Consider the following 25,322-nt stretch of genomic DNA (forward strand, 5'->3'; position numbering starts at 1 on the left):
TCACTGGGGGACGGCTCATCCTCAGCCTCTGCTCGCCGAAGCCTGTCGAGCCAAAGCCTTCCTACTCTGTCTCCCACTACTCCGAAGTTTTCTTGCGGCGAGCAGTCGAAGTGACCTGTTGGAGGGCGGAAGGTTCGGCTCGCGCGGCGGGTAGATTAACTGAGCTGCAATCTCAACCCAGTGTTTAACATTGACGCATTGCTGCTGTGGGGGGATTTATCCTGTGAACTGTCCCTCTCTCAAACTCTGTCCATTATATTCCTGTATACACATTGCTGGTGCCCGGAGGATTTACCCTGCGGATGGTCCATCTCTCATTCTTCATATTTTTCCTCTACACCACCCCACAACATCTCTCTGTCTCGTTTCACTACCTCTTCTCTTTATTTATTTGTTTTCAGATGCATTTTTTTTTGCATCGGTAATCTGGCAGTGGAGTTTACCCGTCCCTTTAGAGTACTTCCTGATAGACACAGGACGGTAGGATGCAGCAGAGTTATGGACAAGAGATTCTACAGATGCCGGAAATTCAGAGTAAGGCAGAAAGACTCTCTGTCTCTCTCTCTCTCTCTCTCTCTCTCTCTCTCTCTCTCTCTCACACACACACACACACACACACACACACACACACACACACATACACACACAACATCATGCCAGGCAGCATCATTAGAGGGGAATGAACTGTCAATGGTTTGGGTTGAGACACTTCATCAGGACTGGGATGGAAGGGGAAAGAGGCCAGAATAAGAAGGTTGGGTGGGTGTGTGGGCAGGTGGAAGATGGCTGAGACCAGGTGATGGAGAATGAAGAGAGAAGCTGGGAGCTGATATATGGAAGAGGTGAAGGGGGTTGAAAAAGAAGGAATGTGATGGAGGAGAGTCAAACCCTATGTGTACAGTCTCACTGGCTGGCCGTGAGAGGCATTCAGCCACAACATTACTTTCCCCTTGAATGTTGCATATCAGTTGTGAACTCTGATATGTCGGCCAGCTGGCGTTGCTGCTGTGCAGACCAAGGGTCAGAGATTTTGGACATTGTGTGCACGAGGGGTTTGTGGTCAACGAACGCTTTGAAATGGCGACCATCTAGAAGATAATGAAAGTGGTTCACAGCCAGATAGAGACCGATAAGTTCACGGTCAAACGTGCTCTGCTTCCTTTCGGGGGGTAGTGCTGTCTGCTGAAAGGCAAGTGGCTGTTACACGCCCCAGAGCAGTTGTTCATGCACAGCATCCACAGCATAGTCTGAAGCGTCATAAGGACGGCTTCCTGTCTGCGGTTATAAGCCAAATGAATGGTCTCCAGTCCGATAAAATGGACTCGACCTCACAATGTAACTCACCGTGACCCTGCACCATATGTCTATCTGCACTGCACTTTCTCTGCAGCCATAATGCTTTGTTACAGTTATTGTTTTGTCGTATATCAGCTCAATGTACTGTCGTAATGTATTGATCTGTGTGGATGGTACGTCAGGCAAGATTTTCACTGTAGCTCAGTACGTGATAAGAATTAACAAATTCCCCATTTTAATTGTGTGGAAATATTAGACAGACTAAGCTTCTGTTTTGGAACCTCAGTAGGAAACTTAACTGAACTATTGTCATTTCTGAGGAATGCAGGTAAGTAGAAAAGGCTTCAATCTCTCATTACGATCTGCGGTAACTGGGATCAGTTGACCGGTGGTGGTTCTCCCATATCAATATCAGAATCAGGTTTAATAGCACCGGCATATCTCATGAAATCCGTTGTCTCTGCGGCAGCAGTAGGGCCTAGTTCTTAAAAATAGATTTTAACAACTATGAATTACAATAATGTACGTATTAAATAGGTAAATTGCGTAAGTGGTGCAAAACTAAAAATAAAAAAAATGTAGTAAACTCTTTTAATTGTGTGGAAATTCTGGAGCAATTCTTAACTAAACTGTACACATTCATGAGAAGCTCAGAAAAATAGAAAAGGCTAAATTCTCAAATGAATGGCTCTGTGTTAAATGTTTGACCAACATGGTGACTGAAGGCAGCTGCAGGTTCATGAGGGACTGTTACTGTCAGATTCTGCAGTTCTTGCAGCTGCTCATCGCACCCAGGACTGAACCCTGGTCACTGAGCATTGGAGGAGTCTGTTCTGCTGATGTTAGCCTTAAACTAGATTGATGTTTAATATTGTGGATCTGTGAATGATAAATCAGTTCTGCATCAAATCCCGTGTCTCAGGTACTTCCTGTCTCTACCACACTCACAATGTACACTAGAGAGGCCACTCGGCCCATCTGGTCCCTGCCCATGTTTCTGTTCCATATCAGTATATCAAAATCTATCCCTGCTGTTCCCCTCTCACTCTCCCTGTGATGACAAGTTGCAACTAGTCACCACTCCGTGGGATAGGAAATTTCCCTTGAATTTCATAGAATCAGAAATCTACAGCACATTACAGACCCTTTGGCCCACAATGTTGTGACGACCATGTAACTTACTCTTGAAACTGCCTAGAATTACCCTACCTATTTTCTTAATCTCCATGTACCTATCTAAGAGTCTCTTAAAAGACCCTATTGTATCCACCTCTACCACTGTCACAGGCAGTGCATTCCACACACACGCCGCTCTTTGTTTAAAAAACTTAGCTCTGACATCTCCTCTGTACCGACTACCAAGGAGCTTCAACCTATGCCCCCTCGTGTTAGGCGTTTCAGCCCTGGGAAAAAGCCTCTGGCTATCCACACGACCAATGCCTCTCATCATCCTATACACCTGCATGAATTTCCTGCAGACGAAGACCGCCCCTGTCTGCAAATGGAGTAGCAGTAATTTTGTGCTGCTCTTAGTTTTCTTTCTCTTCGCCTAGTTTAAACTTTGAATTTAAAATGTTTATTTGCTGATTCTTGAGGGGGAAACAATATGTCTATGTCTACGAAAAGTGGGAAGAATTTACCTGAACCTGGTGATAAAGGTAATGGGAAAGGAAAGGTGCAAAAGGAAAGATCTGATTAAACGCCATCGTGGGCTGAAGATATCGTTCAGACTTTGAATTCCATTAAGAATCAGAATGGATCATTTAAAGATCAACTGGAAAAGAATAGTAATGAAATGAAGTCATTTCTGGGAAAACTTAAAGACCTGGAAACTCAAGTTATTACACATGAAGAGGAATTGAAGATAACTAAGCAGAAGTTGCCTGAAGCTACAACTCGTTTGGAAAGATATCAAAATAAGATTATAGACCTGGAAACTAGGGCTTGCCGAAAGAATATACGAACTGTTGGGCTGCAGGAAGGAGCTGAAGATGGAGATCTAACGGCTTACTTTGGTAAGCTTTTCCACACTTTATTTCCTACCATTCTATCAAAGCCGCTGCTATAGAAAGGGCACACAGGCCGTTTATCTCGACATCGAAGGATTCTCGTAAACCAAGATCTGTTCTGGTTTGCTTTCATCACTTTAAAATTAAAGATCAAATAATGCGACAGGCAAGAAAACAGAGAGTTTTTAGATTTATGGAAACTGATCTCCGCTTTTACGAAGATTACCCAAGAGAGATAATGGAGCAAAGATCAAAATTTGCACTGGTAATGAAACAGACATATGATAAAAAAAACTCTTTCCCTCTCTGAGGTATCAGACAAGAATTAAAGTTTTTCCTGCTAATTCTCCTCCTCGTACTTTTTTTGATCCAAAAACTGCACGGGACTTTGTTCAGGCAATACTCGCCGAAGTTACTGACGCCGCCGCTGAATGAACTATCTGAAAAACTGTTTGGCTATCTGTATATTATTCGCATTTTGGAAAGAAGATTTATGAAGGTCATTTGTATATTTCATTGCGAGACTAATTAAAGAAGACAAAGGGAGTTGTTCATTATTACATATTGTTGGTTTTCCTTTGGAAAGAAGATTTACGGCTCAAGTATGACTGTCTAAATGATCATCTGAGCATTCGACTGTGAGAAGAAGATAAGGGGATTTGTTCCTTTAATTTAATATTTGGTTTGTTTCTTTTTTTAATCAGCTAATCGGTAGTTTTTTTCCCCTACTAATAAGGCTTTATATATATATATATTTGGGCGGGTTTAATTACTTGTGATATTATTAATCAGTCTTTTAAAAAAATTTCAGCTGGGTAAAATACACTATTAATTTTCCTTTCTGTTTTATTATAACATTTTATAATTGAATTGAAAGCTTTTTTAGGGAATTAATATGAATCTTAAAGATGGTGCTGGTTTTTCTCGCTAAGAGATAACATTATTTTGGTTCTTTCTTGTTTATTAGTTGATGAAATGTAAACAACTTTCTTTGATGAGACTTTATTGTTTTTTTACAAGGTCACTCTACTTTTTTACTAACTGGGGGGAGGGAAAGAAAACACAGACAGAGCGGTCAGTAGCTTTGAACTGTATTGCAGATCGCTTGCCTTTTTCGGGCTTCCGGGTGTGAGTGGCTGGGTTTAGATTTAGTAGTTTTTTTCCCCATTGGGCGGTTCCGGAGCATGCGTGTTTTTTATGTGGTTGTATTCTTCATCACCGCCATTTTTGATCATCCCGTATTGGTGTGTGCTCTGCGCATGTACAAAGTAGAATAAAATTATAGCATGGTATTTAAACGGATTAATATAATAAGTTGGAATGTACGTGGTTGGAATCATCCTATTAAACGAAAAAAGACATTTAAAATTACTAACCGATTCCAACCTGATAAAATTTTTGCTCAAGAGACACAGATCAGGGAGGGCGTTCAAAATAGATTTTTTGGATGGTGGATTGGTTTGCAATTCCACTCTACTTCTCAGAGAAAAACAAAAGGCGTGTCTATTTTCATTAAACATGATATATTTATTCAAGGGGATGTTGAATCAGATTCTAATTGTAGATTTGTAATTGTTAAAGGATCGATCTGTAACAGAAAAGTTGTTTTGGTTAATTTGTATGGTCTTAACTTAGATGATCCTTTTTTTTAAAAAGGTATTAGCTTTACTGCCTGATTCAAATGAATACATGCTGATAATCGGTGGAGATTTTAACTGCTGCTTAAATCCTATGATTGATAAGAGCTAAAACATCAGCGACTTCCAAATCTATCCGCTTCATTTATTAATTTCTTTTTGATTGATTTTGGATTGATTGCATTGTGGAGGTATCTCCATTCCGATAACAGTGAATATTCTTTCTTCTCACATGTTTATAAAAAATATTCGAGGATCGAGTATGTTATAATCGATCCCCGCTTCTTGCCTGGTGTTAAAACTTGCGAATATGACGCTATTGCTATATCTGATCATGCGTCTCTGAGTTTGTCTTTTGAATTTGATGATGTCATTCTTGCTCGCCCACCCTGGTGCAGGTCTCAGACATTATTGCAAATCTCTGACTTTGTCAGTTTCATTGAAACCCAGATAAAATATTTTCTTTTTTTCTTTTTAATGGTATGGGGGTGTGTCTAATTTAATTATACGGGATACATTTAAAGCATTTTTACGTGGTCAGATCATTTCTTATTCAGCTAAACTTAAAAAAAAACAGACCAAAGCAGAATAAGATAGAACTTCAAAACAAATTAAAGATTTAAATAATATCTAAGCAATTTCCCCCAATACTGATTTACTTAAACAAAGGGCGGAACTTCAATCACAATATAACCTGTTATTAACTTATCCCATTGAAGGATATTTGCTTAAGTTAAAGAGCCAATTTTATATGTTTGGAGATAAAAATAATAAACTGCTCACATCTCAAATAAAAATGGCTGCAGCCAAAAGGCAAATCATGAGAATTTGTAGGAAAGATGGTACTTTGGCTCCGGAATATGAAGAAATTAATAAGATTTTTCAAGATTTTTATGCTGAACTTTATAAATGTCAATGTCCGTTAGATACCTCTGAAATGAATACTTTTTTACGAAAGATTGTTTTTCCTAAATTCTCGGCTGAGGATCAAAAAACTCTTGATGCTCAAATCACTGAAGCCGAAATTTATAAAGCTATCTTTTCAATGCAGTCTGGTAAGTCCCCGGGACTTGATGGCTATCCTGTAGAATTTTATAAAAAATTGGGAAAGTTGCTTTCTCTGTATATGTTGGAAATGTTTAAGGATTCTTTTGTGAAAGGTGACTTACCCTCTACTTTCTATGAGGCTTCTATTTCTTTAATTCTTCAAAAAGATAAAGATCCCACTGACTGTGCTTCATATAGACCTATTTCATTACTAAATGTCGACGCTAAGATTTTGTCAAAGACAATGGCCAATCGGTTGGACAATATTTTGAGTAAAATTATTTTTAAAGATCAAACAGGCTTTATAAAGGGTCGCTATTCTTTTTCAAATGTTCAGAGACTATTTAACATTATATATTCGTCCTCTTTTAAAACTCCACAGTGTGTTGTATTTTTGGATGCTGAAAAAGCGTTCGATCGAGTCGGATGGAAATATTTATTCAATGTTTTAGAGAAATTTGGTTTTGGTGTTAATTTCAATAATTGGATTAAAATGATATATAAAGCCTCTATTGCTACCGTTGTCACTAACAATTGTAGGTCTCCTTTTTTTCAGCTTTCACGGGGGACAAGGCAAGGCTGTCCATTAAGTCCTTTGTTGTTTAATTTAATATTAGAACCCTTTGCTATTGCTCTTCGTGAGGCTAAAAATATCCATGGAATTTTTGTGAATGAAACCATGCATAAGATCTCTCTTTACGTTGATGCTTTATTGGTTTATATATCTAATCCTAACAAATCTATTCCTGCCTTGCTAAAATTATTTAATGAATTTGGAGGTTTTTCAGGATATAAAATAAATTTTAGTAAAAGTGAATTGTTTCCTTTAAATGATTCTGTCTCTATATATGATAATACTCCGCTTGGAATCACAGATTCTTTTGGACATTTAGGTATTATAATTACTAAAAAATATAAGGATCTTTATAAAGCCAATTTCGTTCCTTTAGTAGACTCTATGAAGTATTTATTTAGTAGATGGAGTCCACTTACAATTTCACTTGTTTGTCATATTCATATAGTTAAAATGATGATTTTACAAAAATTTTTAGATTTATTTCAGAATATTCCTGTATTTTTGACTAGGAAGTTTTTTGATCGGATTGATTCTATTATTTTATCTTTTATTTGGAATAATAAAAGACCAAGAATTAGTAAATGTCACTTACAAAAATTGAAAAGGGATGGAGGTCTTGCTTTGCCTAACCTAAGAATGTATTATTGGACTGTTAATGTGCGATACATGTCTTTTTGGTTATATTGGGTTGATAAGATGTAGGCCTGGAACTGAAAGCTGTAAAACAGTTTTATTTAACCTCGTTATTAGGAGCTGCTTTACCTACGCAATTAGCCAAAGTTGTTAATTTAAACCTATATCCTGTGATTAAGTATTCTTTACAAATTTGGCTCCAGTTCCGCAATTTTTTTAATTAAAAAAAAACTAAACTTTGTAGATTAATTTATCGAAATTACTTTTTTAAGCCTTCTTTGAGTGATCCTTTTTTTTTACTTTGGGAAAATAAAGGTATTAATTCTTTTTTGGATTTATTTAAAGAAGATATATTGATGTCTTTTGAACAATTAATTGATAAATATTCTCTTTCATACTCACACTTTCTGCAATACCTTCAAGTTAGACATTTTTACAAAAATATTTAAGTAATTTTCCTTACATATTGGAGGCTGACCTGTTAGATACTATTATGAGTATGAATCCTTCAATCAAGAGTTCTGTTGGAAGAATTTATAATTTATTATTACAACGGGATAAGCGTCCTTTATCCAATATTAAACAGGATTGGGAAAAGGAACTCAATTTGACTTTTACGACGGAGGATTGGATGCGGATTTTGATGTTGGTTAGCTCTTCTTCAATTTGTGCTACCCATTCATTGATTCAATTTAAAATTGTACATCGTTATCATTTGACGAAGGAGAGACTTTCTAAAATCTTTTATAATGTTGATAGTCATTGAGATAGACGTAAAACTGAGATAGCTACACTGGCACATATGTTTTGGTCTTGTTCTATGTTGGAACGGTTCTGGAAATCGTTTTTTTCAACAATTTCTAAAGCACATAAAATCAATCTACAACCTAATAAATTAACTGTGCTTTTTGGAATAATTTCTGAAAATATTCATGGTATTTCTGTGTCTGACCAACACGTTATTGCATTTGTTACATTGATAGCTAGGAGGGCCATTTTGTTGAAGTGGAAGGATACATAAGCTCCCACTTTGTCACAATGGTTCTCTCAAGTGATGCTCTGTCTTCGTTTGGAGAAAATTCGAAGTCGAACCTTTGAACCTTTATTTGATTTTGAGAAAAGGTGGGGCTCATTTGTTCCTTATTATCATTTGAGCTAATTGATAGATTTTTTTTCCACGATCTAATTGTAAATTTTTTAGTATATTTTCTTTTCTTGCTGGCGGTTTGATGTTTATTTTTAGGAGCTTTTTGTATGACGCATGACTCCGGGGTTGTACACCTAATGGGTTCTTATTTTTTCTCACATTTTCTGCTTAGAAGGTTTTTTTTTTGTTATCACAAAATTTTTTTTTCCAATCTTTAAGATAATGTCTTTTTTGTGACATTGTAAGTGTTGTTACTTCAACGTGCTCATGTTATTTCATTTGCATAATATAACAATTAAAAGATTTGAAAAGAAAGAATTTCTTGCAGGTATCTCTCCAGGTTGAATAAAGCGATGAGTTCACTGTGGTTTTAACGTTCTTCAGGGCTCTGGTCTAAGGTGGTTAAGCTCCTTCTTCCCTGCCTTTTTGAACTTTTTGTGTAATTTTCACTCATTCAAAGGACTGTGCCTCAGACAGCTGCAATGCGTCTCTAAAGTCTGACAGCAGATGAGCAAGTGAACCTTCGATGCTGTAGAGTCAGAAACCAAAGAGTTACCAGCTTGAATTGGGGCTTTGGGGCTCCAGAAAGAGATGGGAACTAGAGTTTACAAGGAGGAGGAGGAAGAGGAATCAGACGAGCAGGATGTGGCTCAAATGAAAGATCAGAAACATTCTGAAACTGTTTGATTGAAAAAAAAGGTGGTTAATTTGTGCAAAATACTGGAGCAAATCAACAGATCAGGCCGCAAATGTGGAGAGGAATAAATAGACAATGTTTAGGCTGAGCCCCTTCAGCATGCCTGGAGTCTGTACTCCTCTGCTTAGTTGCCGCCTGAACTGCAGAGTTCCTCCAGCATTTTGTGTGTATGTGTCTACATTTCCACCAACAGCAGAATCTCTTGTGTTTCATACCTGCATTTGTAAGAAGGTTCTACTTTGGCATTAGGCACGCGGAAAGTTTGATGCTATTAACTGCATTGATTATGGGAGCTGCTTTCTGCATTAAAAGAGCTGCTGAGTTTTCTACACACAAAAAAAACCTGAGGTATGGACATGGAACCGGTGCTTGCAGGAACTTTTAATGGCACCGTGATTACCCAGAAAGCTCTGCGCAATAATTTTCGCCGTCGCTGAAGCGCTGATCGAATGCGCAGGTCACGAATATCGCGCATGCGCGCAGTACACAAAGGCCTCGGGAATTCGGCTCCAGGTAAGAGATATTCCCCGGCTGCGGGAGGGGGTTTTCAACACCGAATTCGGGACAGTTGCTGTGAGCTCCGGACACCGTGGCCCGTAATCCCGCAATCCCGGGACAGTCCTGTTCTCTTCCCTCTCTCAGCACCACGATCCGTACACGGGTCCCGGGGAGCTTCCGGCTGATGAGGGAATGGGAACCGATGGATCTCTCAGACAGAGCTGAGCTCCAGCTGTCTAAATGCAAGGATTGGGAACTCGGAGAAAGGGAACAAAATCTTTTGCATCACCAGTTGAGAAAATCACTTTTGTTCTGCCTCCAATCACAAACAAGAGAAAATCTGCAGATGCTGAAAATCTAAGCAACACACACAAATTGCTGGAGGAATTCAGCATTCGTACTCTTTTCCATAAATGCTGCCCGACCTGCTGAGTTCCTCCAGCATTTTGTGTGTGTTGCTTGTTTTACCCCCTCTTGTTCTGGACCTTTCTACCCGTGAGAACACGTTTTGACCCATTCTCTCTGGGTACATAATGATATCAAACACTTTTCTCCTGAGCGTCAAGTAGCTTTCACATCACAAATGTGACAGACTCCAATGAGACAGACTCCTGCCCTTCCCTTCATATTCATTGGCCGTCAGTCACGTGGGGAAGGGTTCAGGGGAAATATTTATGTACAATACAGAAACTGGTATTACCTGTGTGTATTGTGGCAATGCAAAAGTTGCTGGAGAATTTGCAAGTGGGAGGAAGTGGAGTGATATTTGGAAATCTGACTTTTTAAAGTGTCATTTAGCAAGCAAATCAGATATGGACGGTGTGCAAAAGCTGGAGTGAGAAAATCCTTCATCACCCTCTACAGGCCTGCTACATAGGTTGTGTGAGAGTGCAGATTAACTTGATCAAACTCAGAGGATACCTTATTAACAGTGATTTGCTGGCTGTTAAAATAAATACCTCTATTTAAAATTCAGTGTGCACATGTTGTTATCACTGGGTAAAAATTGCACAGCACAAGATTTTTCGGCACCCCGATCATTACAAATTAGACGGGACATTGGTGGGAAGGTGGGGAGACTTCCAGTGTACTTGACACCATCACCTACAAGATGTGCATCCAGCTGCAGCTTGTAACCCTGCACGTTAGGGAGTTGGAGCTGGAAATGGATGAATTCCAGATCATCTGGGATAGATATGACATGAAGAGAGGTGAGTTACACCCAAGGTGCAGGACACAGGAAACTGGGTGAGAGTCCGGAAGGGGAATGAGGTTAAATAGCCATCGCAGAGTACTCGTGTGGCCATTACACACAACAACAGGTAGACCACTTTAGAAACTGTTAGGGGGGATTACCAAGCAGAGGAATGTCAAAGGGCTGATAGGGGATTTGTTAGTTCGGGAATTAAAACTAGCAGAGATCAAATATCCTCGTGGTAAGGCTTGCTAGTGCTAGTTTGTGGTGGTGGGGGGAGGATAAATTAAGGTTTCAGAAGGGATTGGAGTCAGAATGCCAGAACAGATAGTGGAGAGGACGAATTGAAATGACTTGTATCCTTAATATACATGAGAAGTAGAAATCTTTACATTACTTCTCCATCTAAATGTGCAATGTGTAATTTATAATAAATCGTTTGTACATGGGACAGTCATTATAACACAGAAATACAATCGCATCAGCATGAATTAATCAGTCTGATGGCCTGGTGGAAGAAGCTGTCCCGGAGCCTGTTGGGCCTGGCTTTTATGCTGTGGTAACATTTCCTGGATGGTAGCAGCTGGAACAGTTTGTGGTTGGGGTGATTTGGGTCCCCAGTGATCCTACGGGCCTTTTTACACACCTGTCTTTGTAAATGTCCTGAACAGTGGGAAGTTCACATCTACAGATGCTCTGGGCTGTCCACACCACTCTCTGCAGGTTCCTGCGATTGAGGGAAGTACAGATCCCATACCAGGCAGTGATGCAGTCAGTCAGGATGCTCTCAATTGTGTCCCTGTAGAAAGTCCTTAGGATTTGGGACCGATACTAGACTTGCCCAAACATCTGAGGTGAAAGAGGCTCACAGCCACATACCACACAGCCGGTATGTACAGACCAAATGAGATCCTCGGTGGTGTTTATGCCGAGGAATTTAAAGCTGTTCACCCTCTCAACCCCAGATCCATTGATGTCAATAGTGATCAGCCTGTCTCCATTCCTTCTGTAGTACAGCGGTCCCCAATCATGGGGCCGCAAAGCTTGTGCTAGCGGGCGGGGAGGAAACGATACGAGTCAGCTGCACCTTTCCTCATTCCCTGTCACGCACTGTTGAACTTGAACACAGGGTTGTTAACTGTCCCTTATTTGCTGGGACATCCCGTATATTGGGCTAAATTGGTTTGTCCCATACGGATTGTCCCGTATTTCCCCCGCTAAGGTAGAGTGTTCCTATGAAACCATTCATGCCGAAATGGCGTGAAGCGAAGAAGCAATTACCATTAATGGGAAAAATTTATGAGCATTCCCAGACCCAAAATATAACCTACCAAATCATACCAAGTAACATAAAAAACCTAAAATAACACTAACATATACAAACATAGTAAAAGCAGGAATGATATGATAAATACACAGCCTATATAAGGTAGAAATAATGTATGTACAGTGTAGTCGGAAAGATTAAGCCAAAGCCGATCTGTGGTAAAAAAAAATTGGCACGTACGCGCATGCACACACAGTGCCCACGCAAGGCTTCATGGTCATTGTAGTCTTTCTCGGGGTAAACACAAGTGTCCCGTATTTGACTGCTACTTTTGTCCCCTATTTGGGAGTGAGAGAGTCGGCAACCCTAACTGTAAAAGACATGTTGAGGTGAGTTTAACCCTACTTGAACACTGCCCACCGCCCTCCCCCCCCAAGGTCGGCCGGTCCGCAAGAATATTGTCAATTTTTAACCAGTCCGCGGTGCAAAAAAGGTCGGGGACCCCTGCTGTAGTACACAACCAGTTCGTTTGTTTTTGTGACATTGAGGGAGAGGTTGCTTTCTTGACACCCAGACAGATGTTGCTCAGACAAAGTCAGCAATCAAAAGGTTGAGCATGGTGCGATGAATGTGCTGAGCTGTGTATATCACAATGCAGGAAGCATCATTGGAAAGCCAGATGAGCTCAGGGCATGGAATCATGATATTGTCGCCATTACTGGGACTTGGTTGCGCCCAACAGTCTGAAGGATTTTGAGGAACAAATTTGTAGAGAGATCGCAAATCATGCCAAGAAACAAAGGTTGATTCAGTCAGTGATTATAACTTTCCATATATTGACTGGGGCTCCCATACTTAAAAGGACTAGATGGGGTAGAGTTTGTGAAATGTGCCCTTAATCAGTACATAGAACTCCTGATGTCGAAGTATGCAATAAGCTGTTAGGGAATGATCCAGGGCTGGTGACAGAAATTAGTGATCATAATGCTATGAGATTCAAAGTAAATATGGAAAAAGAGAGGTCTGGACCATGAGTTGAGATTCTAAATTGGCGAAAGGTTAATTTTGATGGTATCAGAAAGGATCTAGAGGAACAGATTTGTAGAGAGATTGCAGACTATGTTAAGAAACAAATGTTGATGTAGTAAGTGATTATAATTTTCCAAATATTGACTGTGTCTCCCATACTGTAAAAGGTCTAGCTGGGGTAGAGTTTTTCAAATGTGTCCTTAATCAGCATGTAGAATTCCCAATGTAGAAGTGTGCGACAAGATATTGGGAAATGATCCAGGGCTAGTGATGGAAATTAGTGTGTGGGAACACCTTGTATCAACTGATCATAATGCCATGAGATTCCAAGTAAATATGGAAAAGAGAGATCTGGACCACGGGTTGAGATTCTAAATTGGAGAAAGGTCAATTTTGATGGTATCAGAAAGGATCTGACAAGTGTGGATTGGGACAGGCTGTTTTCTGGCAAAGGAGTACTTGGTAAGTGGGCATCCTTCAGAAGTGGAATTTTGATGTGTAGAGTTTGTATGAGCCTGCCAAATTAAAAGTTGAAAGGTAACTGGTGCAGGGAACCTTGGTATTCAAGAGATATTGAGGCCCCAGATATCTTGTGCCTCTGAATGCCTCAGACTGTTGGGTGCTACCAAGCCTCATTAATGACTGCAAATCATAATTCAATGCCCTGAGCATATCTGATTTTTTTGTAGTTGTCTTCTGTTAGTTTTAAAAACTTTACAATAGTTGTGTTCTATTATTTGCCGTCTCTTTGGCTTTTATGTTGGCTTTGGCTTCTCGTTTCAGCCATGGTTGTGTCCTCCTGCCTTTCCAATGCTTCCACTTCTTTGGAATGTATCTATCACTCACCTCCTGAAATTCTCCCAGAATCTCCAGAAATTGCTGCTCCATCATTAATCCTACCAGTCTCTCCTTCCAATCAAGTTTGGCCGGCTCCTCTGTCATAGGAACATGGAGAAGTTCTGTTAAACAGGTCATTCAGCCCATCGAGACAATGCCTAAAATATTTAAACTCTCTGATGCAACGTCCCACACTGGGACCACAGCCCTCCATACCCCCACCATCCAGGTACCCATCCAAATTCAGCTGGCATGAGCCACTTGTGCTGGCATCTCATTCCACACTCTCACAACCATTTCAGTGAAGAGTTTTTCCACATGTTCCTCTTAAATTTTCACCTTCCCCATTTACCCATGACCTCTGGTTGTCATCGCACCCAACCTCAGTGGAAAAAGCTGTTACGAGAATACACATAAAATTAAGATGTTTGCTGGCCTGGGCTAGCATCAGTGGCATCAGCAGTTGGTCTGCCACCTGCCCTCAGGGGAAGGAGAGATAAGGAACAATGGAGCAGCGTCTGGAGATGTGTAATGAAGGGACGTGGGAGAGAGAGCTGTCTGGAGCGGCTCCCCCCTTTGAACCCTGAACTGTTTGAAGTGATGGACAGGCGATACCCCAGCAGGGGGATAAAAAGGGACAGGTTCGCTAAGACGGACACACACGCCACCCGAGGTAACGAGACCCTGGAAGCGGTGCGCCTCTCACGAGTGGGTGAGAAGCATCAGACAACAACAAGGGTGGAAAGGTACGATCAGCGGGAACCCGGTGTGTGTCCGCCCTTGCCTGGGTGCCGGGTTCACTGCAGAGGATCGACCGCATCTGGAGGAGGGGTCACAGTCGGTGACCTCAGGTGACATCACCAAGGACCCGCCCAAAAGTTGCTTGTGAGCCATTCCGCTGGTCTGTGAGTGAAGCCGTGTCTGAATGATCAGCTGTTCCCGTTCTCTCTCTCTCTCCCCCCACGTTGTCCATCGCCATGGCAACGATTACTGCGAACTGAACTACTAACTGGACTGAACTTTGAGTCATTTTGAAATTGGTCATTTACCCCGAGACAACGATAGAGCTTGATTGATGCTGTTATCTTAATTCTGTGCACATGTGCGTTTATCATCGCTGAACTGTTGCATTTATTATCCTTTCGATTAATGTGTTGCTTGTTTCTTTAATAAAACTTTCTTAGTTCTAGTACTCCAGACTCCAACTGAGTGATCCATTTCTGCTGGTTTGGCAACCCAGTTACGGGGTACGTAACATAAGTGGGGTTCTCGTCCGCGATTTTGAACGCTAAATTTGGGACGGAGTAAATTGATTGGGTTAAAATTCCCGAAAGAAAGAAAAGACAGACAGCAGAAATGGAGGTTGAGGAATTTATAAAGGCGCCGACCTTGGAGGCATTAGAGGATGCCAGGAAATCGGAATTGATAGCTGTGGCCAAACGGGTGAATCTTGCCAAGGTGAAGTCGACAATGAGGAGAGAGGAGATACACAGAGCTATTGTAGAGCACTATGTATCTAAAGGTGTGTTTCCCAAGGTGAGCTGGGGGAGGTGTCTATTGAAAAACCTGCTGGAGACGCGGTACAGGTACAGCTTGAAAAACTGAGACTCGAGCACGAGTTCCGGGTACGGCAGTTAGAACACGAAGAGAAAGAGAGAGAGTTAGAACGGCAAGAGAGAGAGAGGGACAGACAGTTGGAGAGAGAGGAGAAACAGAGGGAAAGGGAATTTGAGCTGGAGAAGTTAAAGATAAGGGCCGAGCAGGGGCTCGTGCCGAACCAAGGTGGAGGGTTCCGGGCGACCCAGGAGGTTAGGCTGGTTCCCCCATTTGACGATACCGATGTGGATCGGTACTTTCTCCATTTCGAAAAAGTGGCTATAAGTCAGGACTGGCCGAGGGATAAGTGGGTTGTTTTACTTCAGAGTGTACTGAAAGGGAAAGCCCAACAAGCTTACTCCGCTTTATCCGCGGAAGATGCCCAGAAGTATGAGGTGGTGAAGGAGGCCATCCTCAGGATTTATGAGTTGGTCCCGGAGGCATACCGGCAGAGGTTCCGGAATGCGAGGAAGCGGTGGGACCGCACGTATTTGGAGTTTGCTCGTGAGATGCAAACATATTGTGAGCGTTGGTGCGCCTCGAAAGGGGTAGAGGGGGATTATGACAGACTGCTGCAGCTGATTCTGATTGAGCAGTTTAAAGGTTGTGTCCCTGAGGGTATGAGACCCTACCTCGATGAGAAAGAGGCAGCCACGTTAGCCGCAACTGCTAAGTTAGCGGATGAGTATGCGTTGACGCATAAAATGAAAGTTGCCCCGAGTAAAGGCTACCAGAAGGGTAGTCAGGACGGCGGGGAGAGTCCGCCGGAAAAGTCAGAAAGTAAGCCGGGGACTAGTGAAAAGGATAAGGTAGACCGGGAGCAGTCTGGTAGGAAGTCTCCTGGGGTCGTCTGTTATAATTGTGGGAAAGTCGGACACTTTGCGTCCAGGTGCTTTGCCCCAAGAAAGGAGACGGGGAAAGGAAAAGCGGAAATTTTGAATGGCTGTATCGAGCTGTTAAGCGAACCGCTAGGGAAGGACAGGTCTGAAAAAGTCCAGGAAGGGCGCGAGAGGTTTATCTCGGCCGGACTGGTGTCAGTGAAAAAGAGGTTAAAACCAGTTCCAGTGCGGATCTGGAGAGACACGGGAGCGTGTCAGTCACTAATACTGAAGAGTGTATTAGAGTTTAGCTCAGAGACCCAGACTGGGGAGGTAGAGGTCAAAGGTGTTGGGGAAGGGACAGAGTCAGTCCCTTTGCACCAGATACATTTACAGAGCAACCTGGTCTCTGGACTAGTCACGATCGGGGTGAGGTCCGAATTACTGATGAAAGACGTGGAAGTCTTGCTCGGTAATGACATCGCCGGAGGAATCGTGTTCCCAGTCGTGAGATTGACGGGTCAGCCTGCCAGCATGGAGGCCCCGCCCGCGATGGTGAATTTGGCTGAAACATTTCTGCCAACCTTGTATGAGACAGGGTGTAGTGAGATAAGAGGTAGTGAGGGAGCTGGGACGGACGTAGCAGTAGCCAGGAAAGAAGTTGTGCAGACGCAGGAGCGAGACGAGGGGCTGATGGTTTTTGCCGAGACCGCTCTCTCTGACACAGCCTTGACAAGCTATTGTGCGGATGAGGAAGTGCTAAGGAAGAAAGGGAAATCAAGTACAGCATCCGCAGATGAGGAGTGGGGGGTGGTGCAAAAGAGTTATGGGGATGAGGTTTTTAACATGGCCCACGAGGTACCCCCCGGTGGACATTTTGCGGTGCTGGAGGAAACAGTTGGTGGAATCATGAAAGAGAGTTACCGGCTGCCCAGGGGGAAAAATGTTATTGATCATGACCGACGCGAACTGAGACGGTCACCGGCTTTTGATATGCTAACAAACCTAGTCGGTGTTAGCGTGGAAATCAATGAAGCTAGGGGCCCCTTGATAAGAGGAAAAAACCATTTTGAAAAGATTGGGATGGGATCGGTCAGATGGGAGAAGGCTATTGTTTTGGCCAGGTCTACTGATAAGGTCTCTACTTAATCCCCGAAGGAGTAATTAAACGACTCGCACCCATGTGTTTGATTGTCCCGAGGAAATGCAAAGAACTGGGACGTTGGGTGATTGTGGTTACAATAGGGCGGCCAAGTAAACAACACCCATATTTTTTGAGTAATTCAGTGACTAAAGGGCTGATGAACACAGAGGTGTGTATTGGCAATTTAATATGGCTGTCTGAAGCCAGTTTGATAGTGAACCTTGGAAAAAATGAATTCGGCCACACGAGGGTCACTTACCTGGGAATTGTGGTGACACAGGGGCAGGTGGCAGTGATGCAAGCTACAGTGCAGGCTATCGCTGACCTCCCAACCCCGACAGACAAGAGGGCCCTCAGAAGGCTCTTGGAGATGGTGGGGTACTGCAGGAAGTTTTGCAATAACTCTGCGGTCAATACCCGTCCCCCTCCTACTGAGCCCTTGCGAGAGAAAATTGAGTCGGAATGGGACGACCCTTGTTGTTGTGGTCCGGGACAAAACCAAATGAGAGGTTACATTGGTCGCAATTCATCAGTGTTTTTGGCCACTATGAAGTTTGCTGAGTTGGAGCCTGGTCTAAGGGATTATTAATAACACGTTTAAAAGGAACAGAAAATGTGATGACTGTCTGTCAAGGTGTTGACAGCTTCAAATTCTCTGTATTAGCTAAATAACTGTTAAAGATGTATATTGTGTATGTATCAGATAATGTAGTCATGTTTGTAATTTTTACCTCCCGGTAAAAATCCTTAAAGGGGGGAAGTGTTACGAGAATACACATAAAATTAAGATGTTTGCTGGCCTGGGCTAGCATCAGTGGCATCAGCAGTTGGTCTGCCACCTGTCCTCAGGGGAAGGAGAGATAAGGAACAATGGAGCAGCGTCTGGAGATGTGTAATGAAGGGATGTGGGAGGGAGAGCTGTCTGGAGCGGCTCCCCCCTTTGAACTCTGAACTGTTTGAAGTGATGGACAGGCGATACCCCAGCAGGGGGATAAAAAGGGACAGGTTCGCTAAGACGGACACACACGCCACCCGAGGTAACGAGACCCTGGAAGCGGTGCGCCTCTCACGAGTGGGTGAGAAGCATCAGACAACGACAAGGGTGGAAAGGTACGATCAGCGGGAACCCGGTGTGTGTCCGCCCTTGCCTGGGTGCCGGGTTCACTGCAGAGGATCGACCGCATCTGGAGGAGGGGTCACAGTCGGTGACCTCAGGTGACATCACCAAGGACCCGCCCAAAAGTTGCTTGTGAGCCATCCCGCTGGTCTGTGAGTGAAGCCGTTCTGAATGATCAGTTGTTCCTGTTCTCTCTGTCTCTCTTCCCCCACCTTGTCCATCGCCATGGCAACGATTACTGCGAACTGAACTACTAACTGGACTAAACTTTGAGTCATTTTGAAATTGGTCATTTACCCCTAGACAACGATAGAGCTTGATTGATGCTGTTATCTTAATTCTGTGCACATGTGCGTTTATCATCGCTGAACTGTTGCATTTATTATCCTTTCGATTAATGTGTTGCTTGTTTCTTTAATAAAACTTTCTTAGTTCTAGTAATCCAGACTCCAACTGAGTGATCCATTTCTGCTGGTTTGGCAACCCAGTTACGGGGTACGTAACAAAGCCTGCTTGCATTTACCCTATCTAAACCCTCATAATTGTGTATACTTGCTGCAGTTTCTATCTTTAACTTTTATTCTGACAAGCACATATCCAAAATTTTTCAAAATTTTGCTTTGAAGGCCTCCCATTTACCATAAAGCAGTCTGTCCCAGTCCACAGTTGCCAGATCCGAGTGTCATATTTCCAAGTGTTGATCCATGCCCTGAACAGATCCGCCTTTCCTACGATGCTCCTGGTATTGAAATATACAGGGTTCAGCATATTCACTGCACCATGCTCAACTTTTTCATTCCTGACTTTGTCTGAGGACTGAACAACATCTGTCTCCACAACCCCTCCACTATCTGTTCTGTTATTCAGGCTCCCATTCCACCTTCAAATTTAATTTAACACCCCCGCCACATCCCACCTCCCACCACTATCACTCCTTTGGCTTTCATCTCCCAGATCAATGAAAAGCAGGTGCATACCAAGTACAGACAGATAGGAACAAATGAGGTTCTTATGAAGTACAAGAAATTCAAGTGAACACTTATGAAAGAAATAAAAGAAGGCATGAGGTTGCCCCAGCAGACAAGGTGAAGGAGAATCTTCATGGATTCTGCAGATATGCTAAAGCAAAAAGATTGCAAGGGAAATAATTAATCTTCAGCAAGATCAAAATGATAATCCATATGAGGAGACAAAATAGATGTGGGAGATATTTTTTGCATCCGTATTTACTCAGGAGATGGACACAGAGTCTATGGAAGTGAGGCAAAGCAGCATCAACTTCATGGACCCTGTACAGATTACAGAGGTGGAGGTGTTTGCTGTCTTATGGCAAATTAGCGTCGATAAATCCCCAGAGCTTGACAAGTTGTTCCCTGGGAACCTGCAGAAGACAGGTGCAGAAATTGTCGAGGCCCAAGCACGGATATATAATTCACTCTTCGTGACAGGTGACGGACTGGAGGATTGGAGGACAGCCAATGTTGTTCTGCTGTTCAAGAAAATTTCTAAAAATATATGAGGAAATCTTATGTTGGTGAGCTTGACATCAGTAGGGGGAAAGTTATTGCAACACATGTGCAGGAACCAGATGTATAAGTATTTGGATAGATGTGGACTGATTAAGTATAGGCAGCATGGCTTTGTGCATGGCAGGTCATGTCTAGCCAATCTTACAGATTTTCTCGAGGAAGTTATAAGGAAAGTGGATTAAGGCAAAGCAGTGGATGTAGTCTACATGGACTTTTGCAAAGCACTTGACAAGGTCTCATATGGGTGGTTGGTCAAGAAGGTTCAGTCACTCAGCACTTAAGATTAGACATTAAATTGGATGACGCACTGAAGCCAGAGTGTGGTAGCAGATGTTTGTCCCTCTGACTGCAACCTGTGACTGGTGGTGTGCCATAGAGATCAGTGCTGGGTCTGTTATTGTTTGTCATCTATATCAGTAATCTGCAGTGAGGAAGGTTTTCAAAGCTTGCAGAGGGATTTGGACCAGCTGGAAAAATGGGCTGAAAAATGGCAGATGGAGTTTAATACAGACAAGTGTGAGGTATTGCATTTTGGAAGGACAAACGAAGGTAGAACATACAAGGTAAATGATAAGGCACTGAGGAGTGCAGTGGAACAGAGTGATCTGTGAATACAGATACAAAATTCCCTAAAAGTGTCATCACAGGTAGATAGGGTCATAAAGAGAGCTTTTGGTACATCGGCCTTTATTAATCAAAGTATTGAGTATAAGAGTTGGAATGTTATGATGAGGTTGTATAAGGCATTGACGAGGCTGAATTTGGAGTATTGTGTACAGTTTTGGTCACCAAATTACAGAAAGAAAATTAATAAGGTTCAAAGAGTGCAGAGTAGGTTTACAAGGATTTTGCCGGGACTTGAGAAACTGAGTTACATGGAAAGGTTGAATAGGTTAGGACTTTATTCCCTGAAGCGTAGAAGGATGAGGGGAGATATGATAGAGGTATGTACAATTATAGAAACATAGAAACATAGAAAATAGGTGCAGGAGTAGGCCATTCGGCCCTTCGAGCCTGCACCGCCATTTATTATGATCATGGCTGATCATCCAACTCAGAACCCTGCCCCAGCCTTCCCTCCATACCCCCTGACCCCCGTAGCCACAAGGGCCATATCTAACTCCCTCTTAAATATAGCCAATGAACTGGCCTCAATTGTTTCCTGTGGCAGAGAATTCCACAGATTCACCACTCTCTGTGTGAAGAAGTTTTTCCTAATCTCGGTCCTAAAAGGCTTCCCCTCTATCCTCAAACTGTGGCCCCTCGTTCTGGACTTCCCCAACACCGGGAACAATCTTCCTGCATCTAGCCTGTCCAATCCCTTTAGGATCTTATACGTTTCAATCAGATCCCCCCTCAATCTTCTAAATTCCAACGAGTACAAGCCCAGTTCATCCAGTCTTTCTTCATATGAAAGTCCTGCCATCCCAGGAATCAATCTGGTGAACCTTCTTTGTACTCTCTTTGTACTTTCTTTGTTTATGATGGATATAGATAGAGTGAATGCGATCAGGCATTTTCCACTGAGGCTAGGGGAGAAAAAAAAAACATGGGTTATAGATGATGGGGGGAAGTTTAAAGGGAACATTTGGGGGGCTTCTTCACACAGAGAGTGGTGGGAGTATGGAATGAGCTGCCAGATGAGGTGGTAAATGCGGGTTCTTTTTTAACATTTAAGAATAAATTGGACAGATACATGGATGAGAGGTGTATGGAGGGATATGGTCCAGGTGCAGGGCAGTGGGACTAGGCAGAAAATGGTTTGGCACAGCCAAGAAGGGTCAAAAGGCCTGTTTCTGTGCTCTAATGTTCTATGATAACATGGTTAGCTGGAGCAGCAAATTTGTGGATGAAACCGAGACTCGGGGTTTAAGAGACTGTGCGAGGACTATCATGGCTTGCAGTGCAAACTGGAGCAGCTGGAAAAGTGGCCTGAGAATTGGAAAATAGAATTTAATGCAGACAAATCTGATGTGTTGAACTTTGGTAGGACCTACAAATGTAGATCTTTCTCAGTGGCTGGTAGGGCATAGAGGAGTGTTGTTGAAGAAAGGGATCTGGGAATACAGGTGTATATTTTAGTGGAAGTGGTGTCACAGTTAGATAGGGACAGAAGGAAAGATTTTGGCACATCGGCCTTCATTAATTGAAGTACTGAGTACAGGAGATGGATGTTATGTTGACTTTGTACAAGACATTGGTGAGGCCTAATTTGGAGTATTGTGTGCAGTTTTGGTGACCTACTTACAGGAAAGATGTTAAAGAGGTTGAAAGAGTTCAGAGAAAATTTGCAAGGACTTTGCCAGGTCTGGTGGACTTAGGTTATGAGGAGAGATTGAACAGGCCAGGGCTTTATTCCTTGGAATGTAGAAGATTAAGGGGAGGTTTGATGGAGGTGTACCAAAATTATGAGGGTTATAGATAGGGTAAATGTAAGCTGGGATTGGGTGGGACTACAACCAGAGGCCATGGGTTAAGGGTGAAAGGTGAAATGTTAAGGGGAACATGAGGGGAAACTTCCTCACACAGAGGGTCATCCAGGTGTGGAATGAGCATCCAGCACAACTGGTGTATGTGAGCTCAATTTCAACATTTATGAAGTTTGTATAGGTACCGGGATTGTAGGGGTATGGGAGTGGAAAGTTTAAATAGTTCAACTCCAACTATATGGGCCAAAGGGCCTGTTTCTGTGTTGTACTTTTCTATGACTGTGACAAGAACCTTCAGTAATACTAATATTCACTCAAATTCCTTTTAACAGCTGTGCAGACCAACCATACATCTGAGTAGGAGATATTTACATGGCATTAAAACTGGCACTTTCAGTTAACAGTACATAAAGAAAATCCGAGCTGCACATTAGCAAAGGCTATTTGTGTGAGAGTGCTTCAGTTACTGTGAGGCCAGGCAATGCCGCTCAGGCAGAACGGGGAATAACACCAGTGGAGAGAGTCAAACCGAACCAGGTCACAGATTGGAGTTGGCAGAAATGCCCCATTCTTATAGAGACAGGAAGAGCATCAGAGAATTTGATGGTCATTCCAGTCACCAGCACTGTGACCAGCGAGAAGATGATTTCTCTCTCCAACTTGGGTTGAACCTCACTGTAACAGTGCGATGTCGGATCACACCTTGGCAACTAAAGTGATCTTATCTGAACTGTTATCCTTCACCCATTGATGGATTTTGTAAATCTTTTTTCAGGTTTAAAAAGGACAGGGAATTTGTCTTTGGGAATCTCGAACACGGCACGCCAATTTTGCTGTCTCTGTCTCGATATTTAAGAAGTGGAGCAAGGGATTCACTCGATCATCCTTCCTGCTCAGACTGTGGGGAGGGATTCACTCGATCATCTGAACGACTGACATGCCCGTCATTTTACACAGGGGGGAACCCATTCATCTGCTCAGACAGTGGGAATGGATTCACTCGGTCATCTCAACTGAAGGTACATCAGCAAGTTCACACCGGGACAAGGCCATTCACCTCTTCTGTGTGTGGGAAGGGATTCAGTCGGTCTTCCCACCTGTGGACACACTGGTCAGTTCACACTGGGCAGAGGCTGGTCATCTGCTGAATTTGTGGGGAAGGATTCACTCGGTCATCTGACCTAATGGCTCACCAGTCAGTTCACACCGGGGAGTGGCCGTTCTCTTGCTCGGACTGTGGGAAGAGATTCACTTGCTCATCTAAACTGAAGGTACATCAGAGAGTTCACACTGGAGAGAGGCCGTTCACCTGCTCAGTCTGTGGGAAGAGATTCACTCAGTCATCCAACCTACAGAGTCACCAACGAGTTCACACTGGGGAGAAGTCATTCACCTGCAAAGACTGTGGAAAGGGATTCACTAAGTCATCCACCCTATTGGCACACCAGTATGTTCATACTGGGGAGAGGCCATTCACCTGCTCAGAATGTGGGAAAGGATGCACTCAGTCATCTGATCTGCTGGTACACCAGCGAGTTCATACTGGGGAGAGGCCATTCACCTGCTCAGACTGTGGGAAGGGATTCAATCAGTCATCTCACCTACTGACACACCAGTCAGTTCACACTGGGGAGAGGCCATTCACCTGCTCAGAATGTGGGAAAGGATGCACTCAGTCATCTGATCTGCTTGTACACCAGCGAGTTCATACTGGGGAGAGGCCATTCACCTGCTCAGACTGTGGGAAAAGATTCAGTCATTCATCCAACCTAATGGCGCACCAGCGAGTTCACACTGGGGAGAGGCTGTTTACCTGCTCATTCTGTGGGAAGAGATTCACTCGGTCATCTAACCTAATGGTGCACCAGCGAGTTCACACTGGAGACAGGCCGTTCACCTGCTCAGACTGTGGAAAGGGATTCACTCGGGCATCTCACCTACTGACACACCAGTCAGTTCACACTGGGGAGAGGCCGTTCACCTGCTCGGTCTGTGGAAAGGGATTCACTCGGGCATCTCACCTACTGACACATCAGCGAGTTCACACTGGGGAGAGGCCGATCACCTGCTCAGACTGTGGGCAGGGATTCACTCGGGCATCTCACCTACTGAGACACCAGTCAGTTCACACTGGGGAGAGGCCATTCACCTGCTCAGAATGTGGCAAGGGATTCACTCGGTCATCTAATCTGCTGGCACACCAGCGAGTTCACACTGGGGAGAGGCTGTTTACCTGCTCAGTCTGTGGGAAGAGATTCACTCGGTCATCCAACCTAATGGTGCACCAGCGAGTTCATACTGGAGACAGGCCATTCACCTGCTCAGACTGTGGGAAGGCATTCACACATTCATCCAACCTACAGAGACACCAGCATGTTCACAGTGGGGAGAGGCCATTCACCTGCTCAGACTGTGGGAAGGGATTCACTCGGGCATCTCACCTACTGAGACACCAGTCAGTTCACACTGGGTAGAGGCCAGTCACCTGCTCAGACTTTGGGAAGAGATTCTCTCAGTCACCTCAACTGTATGTGCATCATTCAGTTCATACTGGGGAGAGGCCGGTCAAGTGCTGTGAATGTGGGAAGAGATTCACTTAGTAATCTAACCTTGTGACATATTACCGGGTTCACACTTGGGAGAAAGTTTCAATAAGCTGTATGCTGGACATTTGTCTATCACTGTTGCTGATGCAATTTCGAGAGTGACTGTCGGTGCTGAACTCTGCAATTATTGCTGCTGCTCACCACACCCAGTTCTGCACACTGGTCACTGGGCATGGGAGGAGTTTATTCTGCTGCATATTCACCTTTAATGGGA

At 43.2% G+C, this 25,322-nt stretch overlaps 1 protein-coding gene across 2 annotated transcripts; it reads left to right on the forward strand.

Annotated features, from left to right (window-relative positions):
• Nucleotides 1-9,530: 9,530 nt before the first annotated feature.
• LOC134341654 (zinc finger protein 585A-like) lies at nt 9,531-24,989 on the forward strand. Of its 2 annotated transcripts, none has more exons than XM_063039560.1 (2): nt 9,531-9,556; nt 13,816-18,966. In XM_063039560.1, exon 2 carries the CDS (start codon nt 15,975-15,977, stop codon nt 17,430-17,432), a length of 1,458 nt encoding a protein of 485 aa, XP_062895630.1. In that variant the 5' UTR covers nt 9,531-9,556; nt 13,816-15,974; the 3' UTR covers nt 17,433-18,966. The 2 variants fall into 2 exon arrangements, with proteins under 2 accessions (XP_062895630.1, XP_062895631.1); XM_063039561.1 differs by lacking the exon at nt 13,816-18,966 and adding an exon at nt 23,278-24,989 and having other exon boundaries at nt 9,532-9,556.
• Nucleotides 24,990-25,322: the final 333 nt, after the last annotated feature.

Source organism: Mobula hypostoma, unplaced genomic scaffold (genome assembly GCF_963921235.1).
Source record: "Mobula hypostoma unplaced genomic scaffold, sMobHyp1.1 scaffold_36, whole genome shotgun sequence".
In the NCBI taxonomy this organism is placed as follows: Eukaryota; Metazoa; Chordata; class Chondrichthyes; order Myliobatiformes; family Myliobatidae; genus Mobula; species Mobula hypostoma.